This window comes from Stegostoma tigrinum, chromosome 21 (assembly GCF_030684315.1).
Source record: "Stegostoma tigrinum isolate sSteTig4 chromosome 21, sSteTig4.hap1, whole genome shotgun sequence".
In the NCBI taxonomy this organism is placed as follows: domain Eukaryota; kingdom Metazoa; phylum Chordata; class Chondrichthyes; order Orectolobiformes; family Stegostomatidae; genus Stegostoma; species Stegostoma tigrinum.
This window is the reverse complement of record NC_081374.1, coordinates 56,508,311-56,535,817: the sequence shown is the minus strand read 5'-3', so window position 1 is coordinate 56,535,817 and position 27,507 is coordinate 56,508,311. Positions and strand designations below refer to the sequence as shown.

At 48.8% G+C, this 27,507-nt stretch overlaps 1 protein-coding gene across 1 annotated transcript in view; it reads right to left on the bottom strand.

Moving 5' to 3' along the window:
* LOC132210836 (utrophin-like) overlaps positions 1–24,588 on the bottom strand; it is a 39,544-nt gene extending 14,956 nt beyond the window's left edge. Inside the window, exons 1-3 of the mRNA XM_059653287.1 lie at positions 24,370–24,588; positions 22,911–23,047; positions 1,913–2,113 (exon numbers count right to left, since the gene is read on the bottom strand). Coding sequence (XP_059509270.1) covers positions 1,913–2,113; positions 22,911–23,047; positions 24,370–24,384 — 353 coding nt within the window. The 5' untranslated portion in view covers positions 24,385–24,588. The remainder of the gene's footprint in view (positions 1–1,912; positions 2,114–22,910; positions 23,048–24,369) is intronic.
* Between the last annotated feature and the right edge of the window lie 2,919 nt (positions 24,589–27,507).

The following is a 27,507-nucleotide window of genomic DNA, read 5'->3' as shown; positions in this document are numbered from 1 at the left end:
TAGTAGCGTTATGAGTCTGTTAGATGTGGCGGAGGGGCAAACCTTAAGAAGACAAGGCAAATGAAGACAAGGCAGAGGAGCTGTTAGCATTCATGCAGGGACACAATGAGAGTTGAGAGCTCAAGCAAGGTGTCCTGATGTGTAACATGGCCCAATACATGAATGGGTGCCTGTCCCTGCATCCAAAAGTGCCCTGGCAGTAGCACTGCAATGAGGGGGGCTGCTGCAATCCAGAATGCAGCAATGAAGTACAGAAGAGTACTGAAAGCAGATCTGTGATGTGCCATGATGTTCTGAGGCTGGAACATGTCACATGTCAAAACTGTGGACATGGGGTGATCCTGATGGGTGTGGCTGCAGATGCTGCGGACTAGTGCCCAAGTTGGAGGTGCAGAGGAGCATCGAGCAATGTGGAAGCACCACACACCCACTCAGAATTTCATGTCGTTAATTCGGAGCATCCAGTTTCTGTCTGGCAGGTAGAAAAAGGGAATAAGTACTAATGAGGTGGTACTGGGAAATAGTGCATGTTGTTCAGTGCTCCCTAGCGAGAATTTCAGCTCAATATCTACAATTTCCCTGGAAAAGGCAACATTTTGGTTTTGACATCCTGAAGCAGCTTGAGCTGCTATCAATATGAAGGGTACGCACCTAATGAAGAATGTCAAAATTGACAGTCGCAATAACAATTTAATATTGGAACAGATCTCATGCAGACAAAGCTCAATTTTATATTAATGGTAAATTCAAGGTGATTGGGGTGGATAGGAGGACACCGAAAGTTTAACCCTGGACGTCCATTGCCAAGTCCTAGAATTGTATCCAGCCTGGACTGAAAGAAAATAAAATTCTCTCCGCTTGCAAGGATTCCCCAATATACTGTCACAGTCCTAATACATTTCCAAGTGAAGTGCATAACATTATTCCTAAATGGAGTTTACTAAACAATCTGACTGAGATAAGCTGAACGACAATTAGTCTGGAAAATACCACAATGGCACAGTTAATGCTCTTCAAGATACTGGCTAGGTTAAAAAGTCTCAGTTATGAGATAGACTGGTATGCTGGGTTTGTTTTCCTTGGAGCAGAGGAGGCTGAGGTTGGGGTTGGGATCTGATTGAGGCAAAGAAAATTATGACAGGCACGGGCAGAATACATTGTGAGAATCCTTTCTCCATGGCACATGTGTCTAAGACCAGATGGCACAAGTTTACGGTGAGGATTAAATGCTTTGGAGGAAGTCTGAGGAAAAGCTTTTTCATCTAAAAAGTGGTAGACGTATGGAGCACGCTGCCTGAGAGGGTAGTTGAGGCAGGTATTCTCAACATTTAAAAAGCATCTGGGATGAGCATTTAAAATGCTCGGTCAAGTAGGCTGTGGAACAAGTGCAGATAAATGAGATTAGTGCAGCTTGGTGTATGTTGGGAGGCATAGACACGGTGTTTCTATGCTGTATGACTCTACGAGATTGAGGGTCACATAAAAATTTATTCTACATCGGGCCGTTTATTCCTTGACATTAACTGGATGATGTTCATATTGTGTACTTTATACACGTCTTTCTCCAGCACTAACATTTGTCACCGTGAAGAGCATTACAATCAGAGTGTCGAGATGTCTACATGATCCTGTACAGATCTGACCAAATGGATTCCAAAGTATATCAGTTTCAATTTTACGATTTAAAACAAAAATCGTTAAAACTTTCAACTACTTTATCTGTTTAAGTGAAATGAAATTAGAACATACTGAAACCTTATGTCAACAATACCAGGATTGATTTTAATCAGTCGACAATCTTCATATTCACTGAACGGATCATATACATATCAAAATCCAATCCGTCGGATGCAGTTTAAATGCACCTTAGGAGAATCTAAACATACTACATTAAAGTGTAAATCATACATACGTATCAAATACGTTCAGCAGCCAGTTCAGACACATGTCGACACAGAGTGGCACATTGACCAAGTCCTTGTGGTTTTGTTCCAAAACATCATAAATGGACGTTAAACAGTTGATTACTTCAGTCACATTCAGAAGTTGCTCGGTTTGTGTCAATTTGTGTTGATCAAAGACGCGTTGCGCTGTGTGCACTCCAACAGATCCACTACAAAGGAGGAAGAAAACTAACTTTGATTACAGTTTTAACTTATTGAGCTATCAAATAAAATTAATTCCTGTATTTGGCCTAGAAATAAATACAATGATTCACAAAAGTACTCTGGAATGAAGGAAACAGGCCATTTCCTTCTCAAATGCACGATGTCAAATCTAACTAGGGAACCGTCAGTGATAATGTATGGTTTAGAAGGGGTGGACACTAGGAAGTTGTTTCCGTTAGGCGGGGAGACTAGGACCCGTGGGCACAGCCTTAAAATTAGAGGGGGTAAATTTAAAACTGAAATGAGACGACACGTCTTCAGCCAGAGTGGTGGGCTTGTGAATTCATTGCCGCAGATTGCAGTGGAGGCCAGGACGTTGGATGCCTTCCAGGCAGAGATCGACAAATTCTTGATCCCAAAAGGAATCAAGGGCGAGGGGGAGAGTGCAGGGAAGTGGTGTTGAAATGCCCATCAGCCATGATTTAAATTGCAGAGTGGACTTGATGGGCCGAATGGCCTCACTTCCACTCCTATGTCTTATGGTCTTATGATGCTGGTCATATTCTGTCGTTTGGTTCAGTAATTTCTGCAGAACAATGGTGGAGGAACAGTAGCTTTGTATGTTATGAAGCCCTCCTTTATATTTATGAAGCAGGACTCAGTACAATTTAAACTAAAACATCCATCTCTTTCAACCGACGTGCATTCTCACTACATCCAAATCCAAAGTACAAACTAATTGGCTCTTTACTCGTTTCAAATAGTGGATCTTACAACCCCTATTTCACTGCTGGTAATCAGCATTCATTTAAATCACACTAGGTTGCAGCTATGAAGTGTGTTAATCACACATTCTTGTTCATTTTAAAAAGGCGCTCTGTTACCTCGGTTTTGAACTAGATTTCTCTTATAATTTTGCTCTTTTGTCATACACATGGTATGTTCTACAGCGTCTACCAAAAACAATTAGTAGTTAAACAAGTATCAATTCAATTTTAGTTCACATGATGCCAACAAAATCTGGCAAACATGGTCAAAACATGGAATGCCAATCGAACCACTCCAAATACAACAGAACCTCCATAAATAAAATCTAATGGCAATATGAGGAATGAAGCTCCCAGAGATATGCATTCATCTGAGTGAAATCGTTGATTTTCTCGGCTTCTAACCCTTTCACAGGCAGAGAGATCCTGGCCCATGAACCTTCACTGCTTGAAAAAAATTCCCCTCGACATCGCCCTACATCTTTTCCCCAAAACATGAATGCATTCCCTTCTCCTTGTAACATCATCCACCAGCCATGGGAACACAGCCTCTCCACGTTTATCTTATCCCAACCAATCATAATCCTTTATGTCTCCATTAACTACTTATTAATCCCCTGTACTCCAATGAAAATAGCGTTAGCTAAATTTGTTGATAAAATGTCACAATCCTAAAACAGGTTGGGTAAATTTCATCATTATTACTCAATATTACCAAAATTATTACTCTTGAAGTTTAGTCCCAGATTTGGGTGTATCATTCCAGTCCTATTTCAAGGTTCAGGATAACTTCTTTGTTTTAGCACTGCATGAGCTACATTATAAAGCCCCATCCCACAGATACGAAGGTGGGAAGAAACACATAAAATCTGGAGGGCACTGTGTGTACATGTGTGGAAGTTCTGGGGAACTGTCAAGCAGCCTGCCTATCCTTTGACCTCCTGAGACTAATTGATGGCAATTTAAGGGATCCCCTCTATTGCGTAAGGAGATAGATGTCAATCAGGAAGGCAGTCAGCTTTACATGCACAATCCAGCCTCGAAAAACTGAGTTGGTAGGGGATCCTCATCCACAGGCCCCTTGGCCTGATCCAAGGCACTTCACGCCCTTAAACTCTCATCCAACGTTTCAACAACCCCGAACAACCCTCGACCACTCCGCACCTCTAGTCCGGGACCTGCCATCCAGCCATCAGCAACTTCAGACTCTTCTGGGCTCTAAGTGGCCAGGAGTTCTACAAGGTAGAACTTCCATCCAAGAGGGCGCCCCATGTCCTGCCTCCAGCCATTTAATGCTGCAGGGCAGCTGTGAAGAGCATGGGCAGGGTCCCATTTGGCATTTCAACTGGGAGACACCTGAGCAGGAGTGGGGGCAACAGCACCATGTCGAGTACTATTCACCAGACCAAAACTTCCATATCCTCAGCATTCTCTCCAATGTTCTGCCAATTCAACAGTCAGTGCCCAAGGTTAGTGGGAAACCAGAAATAAGGAAAGATTTCAAAGCCGAGAAATAGAAAAGAAACCGACAATAAGAGCTTATTTAAACAAATGAAAAGGAAGGAAGAGGTCAAAGTGAACGCAGATCCCTTAAAGAATGGAGGCTGCAAAAATAATAATGGGGAATCAGGAAATGGCAAATGAGACAAATAAATACTTTATGTCAGTCTTCACAGCAAAAGGCACAAATACCATCTCAAAAATATTTAGTGAACAAAGAGCAAAAAGCAGACAAGAAATATCACCAGAGAAAAGGTGCTCGGGAAACTAATGGGGTTAAAGGTCGATAGGTATCTGGGACCTGATGTACTCTGTGCTAGTATATTAAAAGATGTAGCTAGTGCGGCCTTACTTGAAATACTGCGTGCAGTTCAGGTCGCCCCATTACAGGAAGGACGTGGAAGCATTGGAAAAGGTTCAGAGGAGATTTACCAGGATGTTGCCTGGTCTGGAGTGAAGGTCTTATGAAGAAAGGCTGAGGGACTTGGGTCTGTTCTCATTGGAGAGAAGAAGGTTAAGAGGGGATTTAATAGAGACATACAAGATGATCAGTGGATTAGATCGGGTGGGCAGTGGGAGTCTTTTTCCGAGAATGATGACTTCAGCTTGTACAAAGGGGCACAGCTTCACATTCAGGGATAATAGATTTGAGACAGATGTCAGAGGCAGGTTCTTTACTCAGAGAGTGGTAAGGGCGTGGATCGCCCTGCTGGCCAATGTGGTTCACTCAGCCACATTCGGGGCATTTAAACAGTCCTTGGGTAAGCAGATGAGTGCTGATGGGCTGGTGTCGCGGGGTGGGCTTATATTAGTTCACTGGTCTGTGCAACAACAAAGCCTGAAGGGCCTGTTCTGCGCTGTATCGTTCTATGTTCTAACCCCCCACCAGCACTCATCTTCACTGGTTTCATCCTCGCCGCTTCGAACTGTCTGTCTCCTCTCGAACTATCTTCTCAGCTATCCATCTTCAATCCGCCTCCCCCTCTCTCCATATTTATTTCAGAATCCCTTCCCCTGCCCCATTTCTGAAGAAGGGTCCAGATTCCAAACATCAGCCGTCCTGTTCCTCTAATGCTGCTTGGCCTGCTGCACTCATCCAGCTCTACACCTTGTTTCTTCAGATTATCCAGCATCTGCAGTTCCTACTATCTCTGAAGAGATTTTCTTTCTCTTCTCCCACAGCAGTCTTGGAAACAACTCATATGGGCGTGGGGATTTGTTCACTTTTAAACCAGCCAATAATTTCAATTTCACCCTGCATCTTCCTGCTTTATAGACATCAATGCTCCTCCTTGAAGGGAGGACAGATGGGAGGTACTTGTCGACTGTATCGATGCTCTTCAGTTCTGAACACAGATTGCCCCATCACCCTTCGTACACCCCGGTTTCTAATTGGCCCTACTCTTTCCCTGGTTATTCTCCTGCTTGATATGCCTGCAGAATATCTTGATATTCTTTCCAATCTTGGCCACCACCGTTTCTTCACACTTCATTTTTATACGTCACTAGTCATCCATTCATTTGCTCCCTTTGCACTTGTCATAAACATGTCCTGAACATTCCTCAAGATCCAGGGTTCTCCAGGCTTGTTGATCATAAATTTCACCCAAAACGGAACATAGCTGGCCTTTACTCTCCCAGTTCCTTTTCTGCTGTAGATTCGCCCTCAACCAACTTCCCAAAATATTACACCCAGATCCTGCCTTGTTTCAGTCAAATATGCCTTACCCCAAACCAAAAACATTTTTTTTTAAACAGATCTCCTCTCCCACGTTGAAAATTCTGTTGTCATGGTCACTATCACTAAAGCACTTAGCCACTGTCACCTTGAACACTGCCTTTGTGTCCCAGAAGTAGGTCCAGCATTGCACCGTCCCTTACAAGCTCGTCTACATGGTGATGTTAAATAATCTCTCAAATGTATTTAAAGAATTATTTCCCAAGTCAAACTTTTATGTTATCTCAATTAATGTTGTGCAGTTGAAATCCCCGAATATAATCTTTATATTATTATTTTCTCACCCCTCAGTGAATTACCTGCTCTTCAATTGCCCACTGCTTGGAGGCCGACAGCTTAAATTCCTCACCACATTAGCAAACCCTTGTGCAAGGATTTTGGTTCCTTTCTGCTTCAGCTGCAGACCAGCCAACTTGCAGAGGATATACCATCCCCACAAATTGTCCTTCAGATCCATGTGTCTAAATCCCTCCCCAAACACAAACACTTGAGCCAAGCATTCATCTGTTTTCTTCCCCTTTTTCTTGCCTTCTCAGCATGTGGCACCAGGAATAATCCAGAGATTGCAACTTTAGAGGTTCTGCTATTTAATCCACTGCCTAGCTCTCGGAACACTTGATGCAAGACCTAATCACTCATCTTACCAAAGTGTACATCGAGCTGCGTCTTACAGTCCTCCTCCTTCAGGATATTTTTAATGACATTGTTGATCTGGTTAACACACCATAATGGAGTCACATCAATGACTGTGAAAAATCTGGTCTACCCAGATCGTCGCAATGGGCAAAAAAGCACACCAATGTCTCTACTTCCCAGGAGGCTAAGGCAATTCAAATATAAAGGGCAACTTTCATTGATGTACCAGAGAAAGCATCCTATCTGGATGCATATCATAGCATGGTTTGGCAACTGTTCTTCCTAAGAAAACAACAGACTCCAGAGTCATGAACACAGCACAGTGCATCATGCAAATCAGCCTTCCACTCATTCATTCCACCTATACTTCCTGCTGCCTCGGGAAAGCAACTGAAATTATCAAAGGTCTTTCTCACCCGCCAATTACACTCTCTTCTACCCTTTTCTGAAGGGAAGGTGTCAAAAACTTTGTATTCATGTGTGAACAGATCCCAGAAAAGCTTCTTCACCACTGTTATTGGACATCTGAATAGAACTCTTAAAATTTTAAATCTAATTTTGATCTTGCTCTCTGTGCATCTTCTCTGTTGCTGTCATTATGTTCCATTTCACTAATGCACCTTGTATGGTATGATCTGTCTATACTGCATGCATCACAGAACTTTTCACTGTACCTAGGCATATGTAACAATGAATACTCTAATCAAATTGACTGTGTGCAAGAGAGAGGTGAACATATGATTGTGTTCAAGAGTGCAAAGACAGTGCACGAAAGTGTGAGTGTGCGCAGGACAGAATGTGTGCGCCAGTGACTGTGCTCAAGAGCGTGTAAACGAGAGTCAGCACAAAAGCGAGTGTAACAGCATGCATGAGGCAGTGAGAGTGTCTGTGAGAGCGAGTGAGCTTGAGAGCAAGTGAATTTGTAACCCCAAGTGTGTGAGGGAGAGTTTTGTGTGTGTGTGTCTGTGTGTAGTTGAGTGTATGAACATTGGCAAAAGATCCTGCGAACAGGGCATGCAAGTGTGCCACGGAATGTGTGCAAGACCATGCATGATTGTATGACAGTATGGAGTATGAATGAGTGAGAACGTGACTCTGTGTGTGTGTGTCTGTCCGTGTGTGTCTGCCCGCGTGTGTCTGTCCGTGGTCAGTGTGTGTGGATAGTATGTTTGTGCATGAGGGATAGGATATGCATGTGCAACATAGTGTGACTGTGAACTTCTGTTTGTGCCTGAGTGAAGTGTTGGGGGAGAATAGGGAGAGGAGAGATCGAGAGAGCGTATGTGAGAGAGATGAGATGAGGAGAGGAATAAGAAATGATGAGTGGTCAATACCTGGAGGTAAAAAAGAACAGTGTGAGAGTGTTAATAGAAGCCGCTGGATAGAATATGGAGGCTAAAATAGTATCAGAGATAATGGGAACTGCAGATGCTGGAGAATTCCAAGATAATAAAATGTGAGGCTGGATGAACACAGCAGGCCAAGCAGCATCTCAGGAGCACAAAAGCTGACGTTTCGGGCCTAGACCCTTCATGAAAGGTCTAGGCCCGAAACGTCAGCTTTTGTGCTCCTGAGATGCTGCTTGGCCTGCTGTGTTCATCCAGCCTCACATTTTATTATCTTATAATATGGAGGCTATTGTTTTACTGATGGTACTGAATGAAAAGCAAGTGACACCTCTACTTGTTAGGGGACAGGAGATGTGCATTCGAGAAGGAGATACAGTCAAGCCTTGTTAGAGACAGCAGACACATTGAAAATGCACAGAAACTGAAATTAAAGCTTTCTTGTCAATGTGTCAAGAGGTGAGACAAATATGACGGGCTAATATTGTACCTTTGTGCTCAGTAAAATCATAGAATCATGAATCAGAGAATCCTTACAGTGTGGAAACAGGTCCGTCAGTCCAACACAACCACACTGCCCCTCAAAGCATCCCACCAAGACCCATCCACCCATAACTCACCGAACCTACACATCACTGAACACCTTGGGAAATTTAGCATGGCCAATCCACCGACCTTGCACGTCTTTTGACTGTGGGAGGAAACTGGAGCACCCAGAGAAAACCCATGCGGACACATGAAGAATGTGCAAACTCCACACAGATAGTCAAAGGGTGGAATTGAACCCAAGTTGCTGGTGCCGTGAGGCGGCAGCGTCAAACAGAGCCCCTGTGCTCTTTATTATGCCAATTAAGCTGCAAGCATTATTTTTAAAGGAAGGAAACGTACCATCGTCACAGGATGCCAGTGCTTTCAATTTTCTATCAGCTTTGAGAACTTTATCCATGTCTGTCTTGACAAGGGCAAGGTGATGGCAATGGTGTGAACAGCAATTTGATTCACTCTAAATCAACTATAACACTAATTTTCAAAACTTTGAAAACTCAATGTCCTGTTTTTCGAAGATGTCTGCATGTTCCATGGAAAATCATGTATTTTCCACTGCCTACCAGGCTAATCATTTCTTCACTATGATCTCCGTCTCTCTCTCTCTCTCTCTCTCTCTCTGTGTCTTGCCCTCTTTGATTTCTGGAATTCCCGCCCTCCCTACCCTCAGCTACCTGTGCTCATATGCTCGAGGCTTCTCCAATTTTCTGATGTTCATGCTAAAGCTTTAAGATCCCCGCACTGAACGTCAGCAAATTTTTCCAGAAGCCTCAAATGACTGCTGCCCAGTGGCTCTTACATCCATTTTCATCACTATGAAGTGCTTTGAGAGGTTGGTCATGGGTCACATCAACTCCACCCTCCCACATTACCTTGATCCACTGCAATTCACCTACTGATGCAGCAGATCCATCGTCGATGTCCTCTCTTTGGCTTTACACACATCTCTGGAACGTCCAGATAACAAGGGCATCTACATCAAGCTCCTACTTATTGACCACATCTCCACCTTCAATACCCTAATGCCAAACAAACACATCTCCAAGATTTTGAGTAGGATTAATTTCTTATATTTTTATGCCAATTATATGACTGAATTAATTAAGTCGATTTAATTTTCAAACAAGTCTAGGTTTCTTTGTATTTCACCAGAGTCCAAATGTAAATTTATTCACATGCAAATTACATGAATGGCTTCAACATACAAATAAGTTCAGAGCTGATACACATTGTCATATAGGTTATGACACTCAGAAAACTTGATGTAGCAAAGACACCTAACATGTGCTGTCTCTATGATAACAAGGTGTCGAGCTGAATGAGCACAGCAGGCTGAGCAGCATCAGAGGAGTAGGAAAGCTGACGTTTTTGGTCCAGATCTTTTGTCAGGAATTGGACACAAAAGAATCTGAGATAACAGGTGTAGAGCTGGATGATGAGAGATAATGGGAACTGCAGATGCTGGAGAATTCCAAGATAATAAAATGTGAGGCTGGATGAACACAGCAGGCCAAGCAGCATCTCAGGAGCCTGAGATGCTGCTTGGCCTGCTGTGTTAATCCAGCCTCACATTTTATTATCTTAGAGCTGGATGATGCGGCTTGGCTTGTTGTGTTCATAAGACCATAAGACAGAGGAGTGGAAGTAAGGCCATTTGGCCCATCAAGTCCACTCTGGCATCTGAATCATGGCTGATGGGCATTTCAACTCCACTTCCCTGTACTCTCCCCATAGCCCTTGATTCATCCAGCTCTACACTTTGTTATCTCAGACTCCCCAGCATCGGCAGTTCCCACTACCTGTGTGGTCCTCCTCTACGTCAGGGAAACCAAGCGGAGGCTTGGTTCACACTAAACAACTGCACGTCCCAGTCGCCAACCATTTTAACTACCCCTCCCAATCCTCAGATGGACTGTCCATCCTGGGCCTCCTGCAGTGCCACAACGATGGCACCCAAAGGTTGCAGGAACAGTACCACTTATTTTGCTTGGGAACCCTGCAGCCTAATGGTATCAGTGTGGATTTCACAAGCTTCAAAATTTCCCCTCCCCACCTACATCCCAAAACCAGCCCAGCTCATCCTCACCTCCCTAACCTGTACTTCCTCCCACCTATCCACTCTCCCACCTCAAGCCCTACCCCCATCTCCAACCTACCAGCCTCATCCCACCCCCTTAGCCTGTTTGTCCTCCCTGGACTGACCGATCCCCTCCCTAACTCCCCACGTACACTCATCTTGACTGGCTCCATCCACCGCCTCTTTAACCTGTCTGTCTCCTCTCCACCTATCTTCTCCTTTATCCAGAGATAATGGGAACTGCAGATGCTGGAGAATCCAAGATAACAAAGTGTGAAGCTGGATGAACACAGCAGGCCAAGCAGCATCTCAGGAGCACAAAAGCTGACGTTTCGGGCCTAGACCGTTCATCAGAGAGGGTGTTGGGGAGAGGGCTCCGAAATAAATAGGGAGAGAGACGGGGAAGCGGACCGAAGATGGAGACAAAAGAAGATAGGTGGAGAGGAGAGTATCGGTGGGAAGGTCGGGAGAGGATAGGTCAGTCCAGGGAGGACGGACAGGTCAAGCAAACGGGATGAGGTTAGTCAGGAGGAAATGGAAGTGCGGCTTGAGGTGGGAGGAGGAGATAGGTGAGAGGAAGAACAGGTTAGGGAGGCGGGACAAGCTGGGCTGGTTTTGGGATGCAGTGGGGGGAGGGGATGAGTTGGGCTCGTTTTGGGATGCAGTCGGGGAGGGGAGATTTTGAAGCTTGGGAACTTCACATCGATACGATTGGGCTGCAGGGTTCCCAAGCGGAATATGAGTTGCTGTTCCTGCACTCTTTGGGTGGCACCATTGTGGCACTGCAGGAGGCCCACGATGGACAGGTCGTCTGAGGAATGGGAGGGGGAGTTAAAATGGTTCGCGACTGGGAGGTGCTGTTCTTTATTGCAAACCGAGCGGAGGTGTTCTGCAACGCAAACATGAGATTTTTTCCTTCTAGCTTGCACTCACTGGAGCACTGCAGCAAGCCTGAGACAGAGATTTTGGCCAGGGATCATGATGGAGTGCTCAAGTGACAGGCAATTGGAAACCTGGGGCCATTTTTATGGACAGAATATAGGTGTTCTGCCAAGTGGTTGGTCAGTCTGTGTTTCGTCTCCCCGATGCAGAGGGAGACCATATTGTGAGCAGTGAATACAGTAGACTAGATTGAGTGAAGTGTGGGTAAATCGCTGCTTCTCCTGGAAGCCTTGGATAGTGAAGCGGGAGGAAGTAAATGGACAGATATTATGCCTTCTGTGGTGGCATGGAAAGTGCTGTCGGGTAATGGGGAGGTGTTGCGAATGGATAAAGAGTGGACTGAGGTGTCCTGACGGAATGGTCTCTGCGGAAGGCTGACAAGAGAGGGGAGGGGAATATTTGCCTGGTGGTGGAATCTTGTTGGAAATCGTGGCTGATGTTCTTCTAGATGTGGATATTGATGGGTTGGGCTTTGAGGACCAGTGCACATCATCAGGGGTGAGGCCAAAGTGTAGGAGATGGGTTGGACACAGCTGAGAGCTCTGTCAACCACAAACGCAAGGAATACTCAGTTGAGGAAGAATGCAGACATTTCAGAATCCCTCCAACAGAAGACGAAATCATGAGAACAAGTGGATCTGTCGGGACAGTCCTGTTTGAAGATTATGGGAACTAAGACTACGTTGTTTGTCATAAAGGCTATGGTTGAGTGATCATATTCAAACTGAAGAGACCAAGAATGTGAGATTGGAGAATGGGTGGAGAACCATGCCTCGAGAATCCCTCTGCGGGTCTATGCTTGGCTTGGGCTACTATGGTTACCTTGTCCCAGTTTCGTATGAGAGGCGTGATCCTCCACCCATAATGCAGCCAACAAACAGATACAATTGGACCCCCACATACAAAAGCATACAGATCAAAACCCGAAATGACAGTACTCATGGTAACAGACCGGACAGTATAAATTCCAGACAGAGTAGAGTAACATTGTTTCGCTGGAGGCTTTACTGATGATGTCACACATCATGGTGACGAAACGTCTCAATGAAAACAAGCCAGCTCGGCGAGCAAGTCAACAACCTCAATCAGAGAGCTGGCTGTTTTGAACTACCTTGTTCAAGTGTATCATTTTGGATCTTGAATGTTAAATCTCGCTCCAACACAGGGACGGAGGATTGCTGTTAACAGCTGCATTATAACTAGTTCATATTGAATCATTGTTTTGACCAGTCCAGAGATGTGCAGGTTAGGTGGATTGGGAATGCTGAATTACCCACAGTGCCCACATACGTGTAGGTTAGGTATATTAGCCATGGGAAATGCAGGCTGACAGGGATAGAGTAGGGAATGGGGATGGGTCTGGGTGGGATGCTCTTTGCAAGGTTGCTGCGGACTTGTTGAACTGAATGGCCTGTTTCCACATCAGGGATTCTATAAAACCAGGTTTTACTAAATTAGTGAGAGAGTGAGTTTATCAATTGCTAAATGCAAGAAGTCAGAAGGCACCACAAATACACACAAGTTAGAAACAAGAAATTAGCTCAAAAAACATAACCGTTAAGAGGGATACGGATAGTTCAGCCTTTGGATTGTTTGTGAAGAATAGAAAGTGGGATGTTGTGGCCACTAAGTTGGGCGATCCCCGGAATGCTTATATGAATTCAGCAGTTAATTTTGAGATTCTTGTTGAAATTCTTTTGACCTTGTTTCCTTTTTGACATTGCCCTGGTTTGCAGAGCTCAGAGCAAGAGATTGTCTTTTCTTCTAACCTGCAGCATAGGCCTATGAAATGGCTGTCCTAGAACTGTGACCTCCACAACTCCATAGACCACACGAGCAGAGTCGCCCAGGAATACACACGATCTGACATTCAAGAACTATTGAGATAACAATACTCAGTGTGGGATTGGAAAAGACAGCATGTACAAACAGAAAACAGCTGTAAATACTGTCAAGAGGTGAAATAAAGTTATAGAGCTAAATTAGTGGCTCTTTGCTTCCATGCTCATTGTATTCAGAACAAAATCAACAAATTAATAGCACACATACAGGTTGGCGGGCATGATTTGAGAGCTATTACAAAGACATGGTTATAAGGAGATCAACACTGGAGGTAAATGTGCAGGGCGACGTGACATTCCAAAAAGACAGGCAGGAGGGAAACTGACTGTCAGCGATGAAATTACTGTGAGAACAAGAAACGATCTTCGATCGGAAGACGTAGAATCCAATTGTATTTATTTGTTAACGGGAGGAGGACATCACTAGCTACGCAGTGTTTGTTGTCCATCCCTAATTGCCCAGGGGTCAGTTCAGAGTCAATCATATGGCTGTGGGTCTGCAGTCACATGTAGGCCAGACCATGTAAGGATGGCAGTTTCCTTTTCTAAAGGACATCAGTGAACCAGGTGGGTTTTTCTGACATTTGGCAATGGATTCATGGTCATCATGAGATTCTACATTCATGATTTTCTTTTATATTCAATTCAAATTCCACCACCTGCTGTGCTGGGATTTGAACACAGGTCCCCAGAATGTGATCTAAGTCTCTGAATTAACAGTCCAGTAATAATACCACTCGGCCATTTCCTCCCCAATCTTGGAACAAGAAAACCTGTAGCTGACTCCCACATGGGGAAAAACACTGAACCAGGAGCTTCTTCAAACGAGGTGATCGCCTCTTCTTACATTTTAAGATAGCTATGAATTATCAGGACCTTGGGGGAAGCTACTAAATTGGGGGAAGGAGTATCAGGTAGGAGCAGAGCAGTATTAATTGGGAGGAGCTTTTATTTTACATGTCGACATTTGATACGTGGGAGTTATTTAAAGACCTAGTGATCAGCGTTCAGATCTGGCCTATTCCAGGGAAGGAGGAATGACAAGGATGGCAATCTAAGGACATATGGACATAAGAAATAAAGCAGGAGTAGGTCATCTGTCTCTTCCAGCTCGCTCCGCCATTCAATAAGGTCATCACTGATCTTTTTGCGGACTCAGCTCCACTTACCCTCTCATTCACCAAAATCCTCAATTCCTTTCCTGTTCAAAGATCTATCTGTCTTGGCCTTTAAAACATTCAACCAGGGAACCTCAACTGTTTCACTGGGCAGAGAATTCCACAGATTCACAACCCTTTGGATGAAGAAGCTCATCCTCAACTCAGTCTTCAATCTGTTCACCCTTATTTTGAGGCTGTGCCCCGGAGTTGTACTTTCACCCATCAGTGGAACCAACTTCAGTGCTCCTTTCCTGTGTATTTCTTTCGTAATTTTAAAAGTTGCTATTAGAACACCCCTCATTCTTCGAAGTTTCAGTGAGTGCAATCGTAGTCTCCTCAAACTCTCCCCATACAGCAACATTTTCAATTCTAGAATCAATCTTGTGAAGCTCCTTTGCACCCCCTCCAGTGCCAGTACATCCTTTCTCCAGTGAGGAGACTAAAACGGTACAAACTACTCTACATCAAGCCTCACCAGCACCCTATACAACTGGAGCATCCCCTCCCGATTTTTAAACTGCATCACTCGAGCAATAAAGGACACTATTCCATTTGTTGCCTCAATTACCAGCTGCGTCTGCAAACGTTTTGTGCTTCATACACAAGGCTGCCCAGCTCCCTCTGCATAGCAGCATGCTACAATTTTTCACCATTTAAGTAATACTCCATTTTGCCCGAATTGCCACCAAAATGGATAGCCTCACATTTTCCATCATTGCACTCCATCTGCTAGACCCTTGTCCATTCACTTACACTTTCTGTGTCCTTCTGCAGACGTTCATTATCCTCTTCACACTTAACACTAAAATGTGTGGTAGAGTAATCTGTGAACTGTAATAGAACATATAACAACACAGCGCAGAACAGGCCCTTCGGCCCTCCACGTTGCGCCGAGCTGTGAACTAATCTAAGCCCATTCCCCTGCACTACCCCATCGTCAACCATATGCTTATCCAAGGGCTGTTTAAATGCCCCTCATGTGGCTGAGTTAACAACATTGGCAGGCAGAGCATTCCACGCCCTTAACACTCTCTTAGTAAAGAACCTGCCTCTGACATCTGTCTTAAAACCATCACCCCTCAATGTGTAGCTGCACCCCCTTGTACAAGCTGAAGTCATCATCCTCGGAAGAAGACTCTCACTGTCCACCCTATCTAAACCACTGATCATCTTATATTATCTCTATTAAACTCCCTCTTAGCCTCCTTCTCTCCAATGAGAACAGACCCAAGATCCTCAGCCTTTCTTCACAAGACCTTCGCTCCAGACCAGGCAACATCCTGGTAAACCTCCTCTGCACCTGTTCCAACGATTCCGAGGCCGCACTAGTGTTTGTAAGTTGCAGCATGACATCACGTCTCCGGAACTCAATCCTTCTACCATTACAACCTAACACACCATCAGACTCCTGAACAGCACCATCTACCTGGGTAGCAATTTTCAGGAATCTATGCACATGGACACCAAGATCCCTCTGCTCACCTACACTGTCAAGAATCTTTCCCTTGACTCGGTGTTCTGCCTTCCTATTAGTCCTCCCAAAGTGAATCACCTCACATTTATCCGTATTAATCTCCATTTGCCAACTTTAGGGACAATTCTGCAGTTTATCCAATTCTCCCTACAACATGCAACATTCTTCCACAATGTCCACCACTCCACCAACTTTAGTGTCATATGCAAACTTACTAACCCATCCACCAATGCCTGCGTCCAAGTCATTTACACAAATGACAAACAGCAGTGGTCTCACAACAAATCCTTGAGACACACCACTAGTAATCAGACTCCAGGCTGAATATTCTCCATCAACCAGCACTCGTTGCCTTCTTACCGAAAGCCAGTTTCTAATCCAAATGGCTAAATCTCCCTCAATCCTGTGCCTCTGTATTTTCTCCAATAGCCTACCACAGGGAAACTTATCAAAGGCTTTACTGAAGTCCATGTACACCACGCCAACTGCCCGACCGTCATCCACATGTTTGGTCACCTTCTCAAAAAATTCAATGAAGTTTCTGAGACACGACCTGCCCTTGACGTATCCATGTTGACTATCTCCAATCACATTGTTACTTGCTAGATGATTATAAATCCTATCTCTTATAATCCTTTCCAAAATTTTTCCTCCAACACACCCAAGGCTCACAGGTCTATAATTGCCTGGGTCATTCCTACTACCCCTCTTGAACAAGGGCACAACATTTGCAATCCTCCACTCCTCTGGTACGAAACCTGTAGACAATGAGGACTCCAAGATCAAGGCCAAAGGCTCCACCACCTCCTCCCTCGCTTCCCAGGCAATCCTCGGAAAAATCCCATCAGGCCCAGGGGTTTTATCTACCTTCACACCTTGTCGAATTGATAACACTTCCTCCTTACTAACCTTAACCCTTTCAATTCTAGTGCCTCTAACTCAGTCACCTCCTCTACAATATTCTCCTGTCCCTCAGTGAAAACAGATGAGAAATATTCATTTAGCACCTCTCCAATCTCCACAGCGTCCACACACAACTTCCCACTTCTGTCTTGGACTGGCCCTATGCCTACCCCAGACATCCTCTTATTCCTCACATACCTATCGAAAGCTTTCGGGTTCTCCTTTATTTACCTGCCAATGTCTGCTCATGCACCCTCCTTGCTCTTCTTAACTCTCTCTTTAAATCCTTCCCAGCTAATCTGTAGCTCTCCATCACCTCATCTGAACCATCTGGTCTCATCATCACATCAGCCTCCCTCTTCTGCTTAACTAGAGATACAAGTTTTTTTTAGTTAACCACAGTTCCCTTAGCTTATCGCTTCCTCCCTGCCTGACAGGGACGTGCCTATCAAGAACACGCAATATCTGTTCCTTAAACCAGCTCCACAATTCAATTGTCCCCATCCCCTGCATTTTGCTAACCCATTCTATGCCTCCTAAGTCTTGACTCATCACCTTATAAGGGAGGAATGGAGAAGCCGATAGTGAAGAGGACGATCAGAGGTTACAGCAGAACATAGATAGACTGGAGAGTTGGGAAGATAAATGGCAGATGGAGTTCAATCCAGGCAAACGCGAGGTGATGCATTTTGGAAGATCACATTCAAGGACAAACTATACAGTAAATGGGGAAAATTGATGAACAGAGAGATCTGGGCGTTCAGGTCCATTGTTCCCTGAAGGTGACAATACAGGTCAATAGCGTGGTCAAGGCGGCATATGGCATTGGACGGGGTATTGAGTACAAGAGTTGGCAGGTCATGTTGCAGTTGTATCGGACTTTGGTTCGGCCACATTTACAGTACTGTGTCCATTACCAAAAGGACGTGAACGCTTTGGACAGGGTACAGAGGAGGTTCACCAGGATGTTGCCTGGTAAGGAGGGTGCTAGCTACAAAGAGAGGTTGAGTAGATTAGGATTATTTTCATGAGAAAGATGGAGATTGGGGGGGACCTGATTGAGGTCGACAAAATCATGAGGGTATAGACAGGGTGAAGAGCAAAAAGCTTTTGCCACCCAGAGCGGAGGACTCAATTACTAGGGGTCATGAGTTTATAGTGAGAGGAGGAAAATTTAGGGGAGATATGCATGGAAAGTTCTTTACAGAGAGGTTGGTGGGCACCTGGAACGCATTGCCAGTGGAGGTGGGCGACGCAGACACATTAGCATCTTTTAAGATATATTTGGACAGGTACACGGACGGGCAGGGAGCAAATGGACACAGAACGTGAGCAAACAGGTGAGAGGTTAGACAGAGGATCTTGATCGGCGCAGGCTTGGAGGGCAAAAGGGCCTGTTCGTGTGCTGAAATTTGCTTTGTTGTTTTGACTGACTGGAGGGAAGGAGGAATGGATCGCTGGAGGGAGGGAGGGAGGGAGGGAGGAATGGATGGATGAATGGACGGGGCAAGGAGCAGGAGGACGGGGTGGGGGGGGTGGGGGAAGGAGAAGGAGGACGGGGGTGGGGAAGGAGGAGGAGGACGGGGGAGGAGAGAGAAGGAGGGCGGCGGCCGGGCGGGGGGGGGAAGGAGGAGGAGGAGGGCCGGGGTCGGGGGGGAAGGAGGAGGAGGAGGACCGGGGAGGGGGGGGGAGGAGGAGGAGGAGGACCGGGGGGGGGGGGGAGGAGGAGGAGGACCGGGGAGGGGGGGGGAAGGAGAAGGACGACGGTGGAGGGGGGAAGGAGGAGGACGACGGTGGGGGGGGGGGGGGAAGGAGGAGGACGACGGTGGGGGAGGGAGAAGGAGGAGGACGACGACGGTGGGGGGGGAAGGAGGAGGACGACGACGGTGGGGGGGGGGAAGGAGGAGGACGACGGTGGGGGGGGGGAGGAGGAGGACGACGGTGGGGGGGGGGGAGGAGGAGGACGACGGGGGAAGAAGGAGAAGTAGGACGGTGGGGAAGGGGAAGGAGAAGGACGACGGTCGGGAAGGGGAAGGAGAAGGAGGACGGTGGGGAAGGGGAAGGAGAAGGAGGACGGTGGGGAAGGAGGAGGAGGAGCGGGGAGTGGGGGGGGAGGAGTTGAACACAGCAGACATCCTGACATCAGCTTCCCTGGCCTCTGATGCTGCATGTCCTGCTGTGTTCATGCTCACGAACACCTCGTTACCTCCCATTCTCCTTCGTTTGTGTTTTCTTGCTCTTCCTCCCTCCCTCTGATTCTCACCCCCTCTCTCACCTCTGCTGGCCCTAATTTCACTCCCTTGTCATGCTCCTTTATTTCCATCTTTCTGTCCCTTTTCTCTCTCCCACCACAAATTCACTCTCTCTCACTCTGGCTTTATGAACAGGGGGAGAGAGTACAAGAGGAAAGGAAACCAAAGCACACAGCGCCTTCGGCTGAGAGGGAAATTAAGAACTGCCAGAGATTTTCCAAACCGTGACACAGGAGTTGCCTCTCTCCCTCTCTCTCGACAGTCTCTGTCACTGCCTCACCCAACCCCACACCCATTCGCGTCCCATGGTGACTCTCCACAAACCCACCTCCGGGTAGAAATGCAAACACAAGTTGCTGGAAATGCTCAGCATCTGTGAAGAAAAAGTACCGAGGTAGCATTTTGGGTGCGATGACCCTTTGTCTCCGAGCTCCGGCTAGAAATGCTCCAGCCTCTGGGACAGGGTCCCCTTGTAGTCGGAGAGCTGCGGGTCGATCTCGGCTGTTCGCTTGGCGCAGGGCATCAAGAGCTCCCCTCAGCCCCAGGAAGGGATATGTTCACCCCCTAACCTTATACTGACAGTGGTTGTGTTCTTCCCTCATCCCCGGGAGCCCCTCTTGCCTTCTCACCTGGTCGTCGGAGTGCTATTTGGCTACGGAGGGCGGTGCGATAAAGAGCCCACTTCCCACAGCCGCGGGGGAAGGGGGCATCCCTTCACTCCTCAACCTCCTCCCATCTCATCTTGTGGCAGTGGCTGTTCGGCTGCAGAAAGCAGCGCTGCCCATGACCCCAAACCTCCCGACAACACCCCTCTCCGAACCCAACCCCCACCACGACCCTTTTGCAGTAGCTGTAGGCCACTCAGTCACAGGGCTGTGCGATAGTGACTCTCCCCATGTCCCCTCGCTTCCAGGACGGCTCTCCTCCAACGCCTACCCCATCCCATCCCGCTCCTTCCCTTTACCTTGTAGTCGGAGAGCTGTAGGCAGTTCTGCTACGGAAACCCGCGCAGGGCTGTATAATAGACACCCTCCCAATGTCCCCAGCCTTCCCCTCACCCGGGGAGGGGTATTCTCACCCCCAAAACATACATTCCCAACCCCTCGCTTTGTGATAGGAGCGGCGCAGGGTGTGAAACAGGGATCGTGCTCATGTCCCCAGTCCTCCCTTCACCCCAAACCCCGCTGTGACCTTGCAGTCGGAGATTGTTGTCGGCTGCTCAGCCACGGAAGGCGTCGCGTAACGCGGCCAGGTACTCGGGGAGCGCAGGCTCGGTGCCAGGCAGCTGTTCAGGCAGGTAGCTGTGCCCAGGAGCCGGGCAAAGAGGCCTTCTCCCACCTCAGATCCCCGCTCTTGGCAAAGGCGGCGCAGGGCCGAGCCAATGAGCAGCGAGCGCTTCAGCAGCCCGGATGCCTGCTCCTAGCCCGGTGGTCATGCTGGAGGCCGCTGGAGAACAGGGGGTTGTAGGGGTCCAGGAGCGTGGTGCGATGATCCCCGCTGCCGAAACCCTGGGTCCTCAGCCCCTCCCGGGAAAAGGGATCCAGACAGCGGACTCGTCGCCGAGGGAGAGGGGGGAAAAAGGCGTGAGTAGGAACACGAGAGGAAGGGGATTGACTGCGAGGGAGAAAGAGACAGAGTGTGTGTGTGAGAGAGAGGGGATTAGAAATGCAGTCTGATTGTGGATGGGTTGGGTTTAAACAGAGATTTTTAAACTTTGTTCGAACGAAACCCAGAACGCTGCCTGCTGAGCGAGTGGAGAGGCTCGGACAGAGAGGAAGAGAGACACAGGGAAAGATAGGGGGGCGGGGGAGAGGGGGCAGAGAGAGGTCACAGGGAGAGACGGAGAGACAGGGGAGAGAGAACGGCAGAAGCACACACAGAGGGAGGCAGAGACAAGAGGAGAGACAGAGGGGCGCACACACACACAGACCAAAGAGACAGAGAAGTGCACAGCGAAGTGGCAGAGACAAGACGACAGAGAGAGAGATACAGAGACATAGAGTGAGGCACACACAGAGAGATGGAGGGACAGAGATTGTGTGTGTGGGGCAGGGGGTGGGTTTGGAGAAAATGGGAGAGAGAGAGAAAGAGGCAGAGTCGTAGAGTTGTACAGCAGTGAAACAGACCCTTCAGTCCAACTACTCCATGCCGACCGGGGGGCCGGGGCCCGTGGGCGGGACAGGGCTGCGGGGGGCCGGGGCCCGTGGGCGGGACAGGGCTGCGGGGGGCCGGGGCCCGTGGGCGGGACAGGGCTGCGGGGGGGGCCGGGGCCCGTGGGCGGGACAGGGCCGCGGGGGGCCGTCCCTCTGAGGGGGACAGGGCTGCGGGGGCGGGTCAGGACTGCGGGGGCAAATCGCCGTGAGCGGGTCAGGACTGCGGGGGCAAATCGCCGTGAGCGGGCCAGTGCTGCGGGGGCAGGTCCCCGTGAGCAGGACTGTACTGCGGGGGCCGGTCCCCCTGAGCGGGATAGGGCTGCAGGGGGCCCGTCCCCGTGAGCAGGACAGGGCTGCAGGGGGCAAATCGCAGTGAGCGGGACAGGGCTGCGGGGGCCGGTTGCCGCCAGCGGGAGAGGGCTGCGGAGGCAAATCGCCGTGAGTGGGAGAGGGCTGCGGGGGCCGGTCCCTGTGAGCGTCTCAGAAATGCAGGGGCAAGTTGATCCGGTGAATTCAAGTATGAAATTACACGAAAGACAGCAATGAATTTAAAGCATCAAGAGGAAAGAGATTTGGAATCCAGCATTCGTTCATGGGGATGGAGCAGCGCTTGGAATATTGCCTTCAGTTCTGGTCGCTTCATTACAGGGAGGATGTGGAAGCTTTAGAGAGGGTGCAGAGGAGATTTAGCAGGATGCTGCATGGAATGGACGGCAGGTCTTATGAGGAAGGGTTGAGGGGGCGAAGACTTTTTTCATTGGAGCAAAGAAGAATGAGAGGTGACTTGATAGAGGTACACAAGATGATGAGAGGCATAGCTGGAGTGGATAGTCAGAGATTTTTTCCCAGAGCAGAAATGACTATCACGAGGGGGAGAAATTTTAAGGTGACTGGAGGAAGGAACAGGGGAGATGTCAGACCTAAGTTCTTTACACAGAGAGTGGCGGGTGTGTGGAATGCGCTGCTGGCAGTGGTAATGGAGTCAGATACATTTAGAGGCTTTTAAGCGACTCTTGGATAGGCACATGAAGGACAGTAAAATGAAGGGTATGCAGGGTAGTTTGATCTTAATGGGATAATAGGACGGCACAACATCGTGGGCCGAAGGGCCTGTACTGTTCTTTGTTCTATGTTCAGCCAAAGGTTCTTTTCAGGAGAGAGTAATTGATTGTAGTTTTTAAAGACAGAACTGGAGGACAGAGAAAGATATCAAGGAAGGTTGCACGTTAGTGACAGTATCAACAAGTCCTCAGCAAATGTACTCTCTGAGGAACTACACTGTTTTGAAGGCGAGAGGACCAATGATATCAGTTAAGCCCCCCTTGTTTTTGTATTGTGTACTTCTGACATATGCGCAAATGGACAACCTCACTCTCCTGCAAAGCTGCAGAATGAATAATGCTGCAATATTTGTCAACTCCCAAATGGGCACTGATACATTAGTAAATCGCACATCAATAAACTTACGTCTCAAGGTTCTCGCCTTCTAGAACTGTTTGTACTGGTAAATAACCCAAGCGAGGATGTTTGGCAAAGTATTTCTTTGATCTGAACTTATTTTTCAGCACCTTGCTAAAATCACGCACATCTTCACCTGATGTTGTCTAAAAATGTAAAATAAATCAAATTCAGTTAAGAATTAATAATGAACCAATCTACTCAACTCACTCTATAATCCATGCTATCGCTGCTAAATGTCTTTGAGGATGTAAAATTAAAGAGTCTGCAATTCTGAGGGATAAAGTCGCTATCTTTCTGTAAGATTATGATAAAGGTTAGATATGTCTGAATGTGAGTTTCGAACAATTAAGCTTGAGTTTCATAGAGTCATACAGCATGAAAAAAGATCCTTTGGTCCAACCAGTCTATGCTGATCACAATCCCAAACTCAACTAGTTCCACCTGCCTGTGCTTGGCCGATATCTCTCCAAACATTTCTATCATCTTTCTATCTTCTAGCTACAACATCACCTGAACAGAATTCTCCATCTTGTGGTCAAATACTAAAACTATACAATTAAGTAATTTCAAATGATTCACATTAGTGGCCTTTCTGGTTGAATTGCTAATTATTTTAACAACAGTGCATTTTTTGTCCAATTATGCCATGTATAATTACTGATCCAAAATTCATCTCATTGGGTTTCATTTTTTTGGTTTTTTGTATTGAGTCAAAGATGAGATCAATACAGGGGGGGAGAAGGGCGCGGGACGAGGGGGGGAGAAGGGCGCGGGACGAGGGGGGGAGAAGGGCGCCGCACGAGGGGGGGAGAAGGGCGCGGCACGAGGGGGGGAGAAGGGCGCCGCACGAGGGGGGGAGAAGGGCGCCGCACGAGGGGGGGAGAAGGGCGCCGCACGAGGGGGGGAGAAGGGCGCCGCACGAGGGGGGGAGAAGGGAGCAGGACGAGGGGGGGAGAAGGGAGCAGGACGAGGGGGGGAGAAGGGAGCAGGACGAGGGGGGGAGAAGGGAGCAGGACGAGGGGGGGGGAAGGGAGCAGGACGGGGGGGGGGAAGGGAGCAGGACGGGGGGGGGGGAAGGGAGCAGGACGAGGCGGGGGGGAAGGAGCAGGACGAGGTGGGGGCGTAAGGAGGAAGGGAAATGAACACAGCAGACACGCTGACATCACCTCGACACCCAGAATATTCAGACCCTAGATAAGCGTTTCTCCCTGCGACTCCTGAAACAGAGACTCGCAGCCATGCGCCGGCACCTCCACACACTGCAATCCAGCCTGCCCCAGCTCAGAGCCTCCTCTCCCAGACCTGCAAAGGACCCCTGCTGTTTTTTATCCGCCGCAGGTTCCACAGACTGAACACCCAGTTCCACTCAGCTTTACTGGACACCAAAAATCGTAAGTACAACCAACTCACGGGCCCCTGCCACCCACAAGAGGATTCCTGCGCCTCCCAAATCCCGAGTCTGTACCTGCCCCGCCGCCATTGACCATGAAGACACGGCCGGAGACCCCACCGATGACGTCACATCCGCCTCCGCCGGCGACACCACTTCCGGAACCGCTGCTGCACTCACCACCTCCACTTCCAGGTACAACACCTCACACACCACCCTCACCGCAGCTGCTGCCGCCTCCCCCGATACACCAACCGCCGACGGAACCCCGCCCACGGCCGACGGAACCCCGCCCACGGCCGACGACCTCATCGCTCCGCCCACAGCCTCCACAGCCAGCAACCCCAGAGGAGACAGCCACACTGAGCCCTGCCACATGTTCACCGTCTCCCCAGACCACCCACTGACTGAGGACGAACGGTCAGTCCTCAGTAGGGGGCTCACCTTTGTCCCCGTACAACCACAAATCAACCAATACCAGTCACGATTGGACATAGAGCAGTTTTTCCGCCATCTTCGCATCCACGCCTACTTCTTCAACCGGGAGCCTAAAACTCCCTCCACTGACCCCTTCACCCTCTTCCAACACAAGTCCTCCTCCTGGACACCACCCCCAGGCCTCCTAACCTCCCTCGACCTCTTCATCTCCAACTGCCGTCGAGACATTAACCGCCTCAACCTCTCCACCCCTCTCACCCACTCCAACATCTCCCCTGAAGAACGGGCAGCCCTCCGCTCCAACCCCAACCTCACCATCAAACCCGCAGACAACGGTGGCGTAGTGGTAGTATGGCGCACTGACCTCTACATCGACGAGGCCGGACGCCAACGCTCCGACACCACCTCCTACTGCCCCCTCGCTCATCACCCCACACCCGAGCACCAAACCATCATCTCCAACACCATTCATGACCTCATCACCTCTGGGGACCTCCCACCCACAGCCTCCAACCTCATTGTTCCCCAACCCCGCATGGCCCGTTTCTATCTCCTTCCCAAAATCCACAAACCTGCCTGCCCTGGTCGACCCATCGTCTCAGCCTGTTCCTGCCCCACCGAACTCATCTCCACCTATCTGGACTCCATTTTCTCCCCTTTGGTCCAGGAACTCCCTACCTACGTCCGTGACACCACCCACGCCCTCCACCTCCTCCAGGATGTCAAATTCCCTGGCCCCCAACACCTCATCTTCACCATGGACGTCCAGTCCCTATACACCTGCATTCTGCATGCAGATGGCCTCCAGGCCCTCCGCTTCTTCCTGTCCCGCAGGCCCGACCAGTCCCCATCCCCCGACACCCTCATCGGCCTAGCCGAACTCGTCCTCACCCTCAACAACTTCTCTTTTGACTCCTCCCACTTCCTACAGACTAAGGGGGTGGCCATGGGCAGCCGCATGGGCCCCAGCTATGCCTGCCTCTTTGTAGGTTACGTGGAACAGTCCCTCTTCCGCACCTACACAGGACCCAAACCCCACCTCTTCCTCCGGTACACTGATGACTGTATCGGCGCCGCCTCTTGCTCCCCAGAGGAGCTCGAACAGTTCATCCACTTCACCAACACTTTCCACCCCAACCTTCAGTTCACCTGGGCCATCTCCAGCACATCCCTCACCTTCCTGGACCTCTCAGTCTCCATCTCAGGCAACCAGCTTGTAACTGATGTCCATTTCAAGCCCACCGACTCCCACAGCTACCTAGAATACACCTCCTCCCACCCACCCTCCTGCAAAAATTCCATCCCATATTCCCAATTCCTCCGCCTCCGCCGCATCTGCTCCCACAATAAGACATTCCACTCCCGCACATCCCAGATGTCCAAGTTCTTCAAGGAGCGCAACTTTCCCCCCACAGTGATCGAGAACGCCCGTGACCGCGTCTCCCGTATTTCCCGCAACACATCCCTCACACCCCGCCCCCGCCACAACCGCCCAAAGAGGATACCCCTCGTTCTCACACACCACCCCACCAACCTCCGGATACAACGCATCATCCTCCAACACTTCCGCCATCTACAATCCGACCCCGCCACCCAAGACATTTTTCCATCCCCACCCCTGTCTGCCTTCCGGAGAGACCACTCTCTCCATGACTCCCTTGTTCGCTCCACACTGCCCTCCAACCCCACCACACCCGGCACCTTCCCCTGCAACCGCAGGAAATGCTACACTTGCCCCCACACCACCTCCCTCACCCCTATCCCAGGCCCCAAGATGACATTCCACATTAAGCAGAGGTTCACCTGCACATCTGCCAATGTGGTATACTGCATCCACTGTACCCGGTGTGGCTTCCTCTACATTGGGGAAACCAAGCGGAGGCTTGGGGACCGCTTTGCAGAACACCTCCGCTCAGTTCGCAACAAACAACTGCACCTCCCAGTCGCAAACCATTTCCACTCCCCCTCCCATTCTTTAGATGACATGTCCATCATGGGCCTCCTGCAGTGCCACAATGATACCAGCCACCCGAAGGTTGCAGGAACAGCAACTCATATTCCGCCTGGGAACCCTGCAGCCTAATGGTATCAATGTGGACTTCACCAGTTTCAAAATCTCCCCTTCCCCCACCGCATCCCTAAACCAGCCCAGTTCTTCCCCTCCCCCCACTGCACCACACAACCAGCCCAGCTCTTCCCCTCCACCCACTGCATCCCAAAACCAGTCCAACCTGTCTCTGCCTCCCTAACCTGTTCTTCCTCTCACCCATCCCTTCCTCCCACCCCAAGCCGCACCCCCATCTATCTACTAACCTTATCCCACCTCCTTGACCTGTCCGTCTTCCCGGGACTGACCTATCCCCTCCCTACCTCCCACCCTATACTCTCTCCACCTATCTTCTTTTCTCTCCATCTTCGGTCCGCCTCCCCCTCTCTCCCTATTTATTCCAGAACCCTCACCCCGTCCCCCTCTCTGATGAAGGGTCTAGGCCCGAAACGTCAGCTTTTGTGCTCCTGAGATGCTGCTTGGTCTGCTGTGTTCATCCAGCCTCACATTTTATTATCTTGGATTCTCCAGCATCTGCAGTTCCCATCATCTCTGACATCAGCTTCCCTGAGCCTCTGATGCTGCTTGTCCTGCTGTGTTCATCCACATCAACACCTTGTTACCCCCCATTCTCCTTTGTTTGTGTTTTCTTGCTCTTCCTCCCTCCCTCTGATTCTCTCCCCCTCTCTCACCTCTGCTGGCTCTAATTTCACTCCCTTGTCATGTTC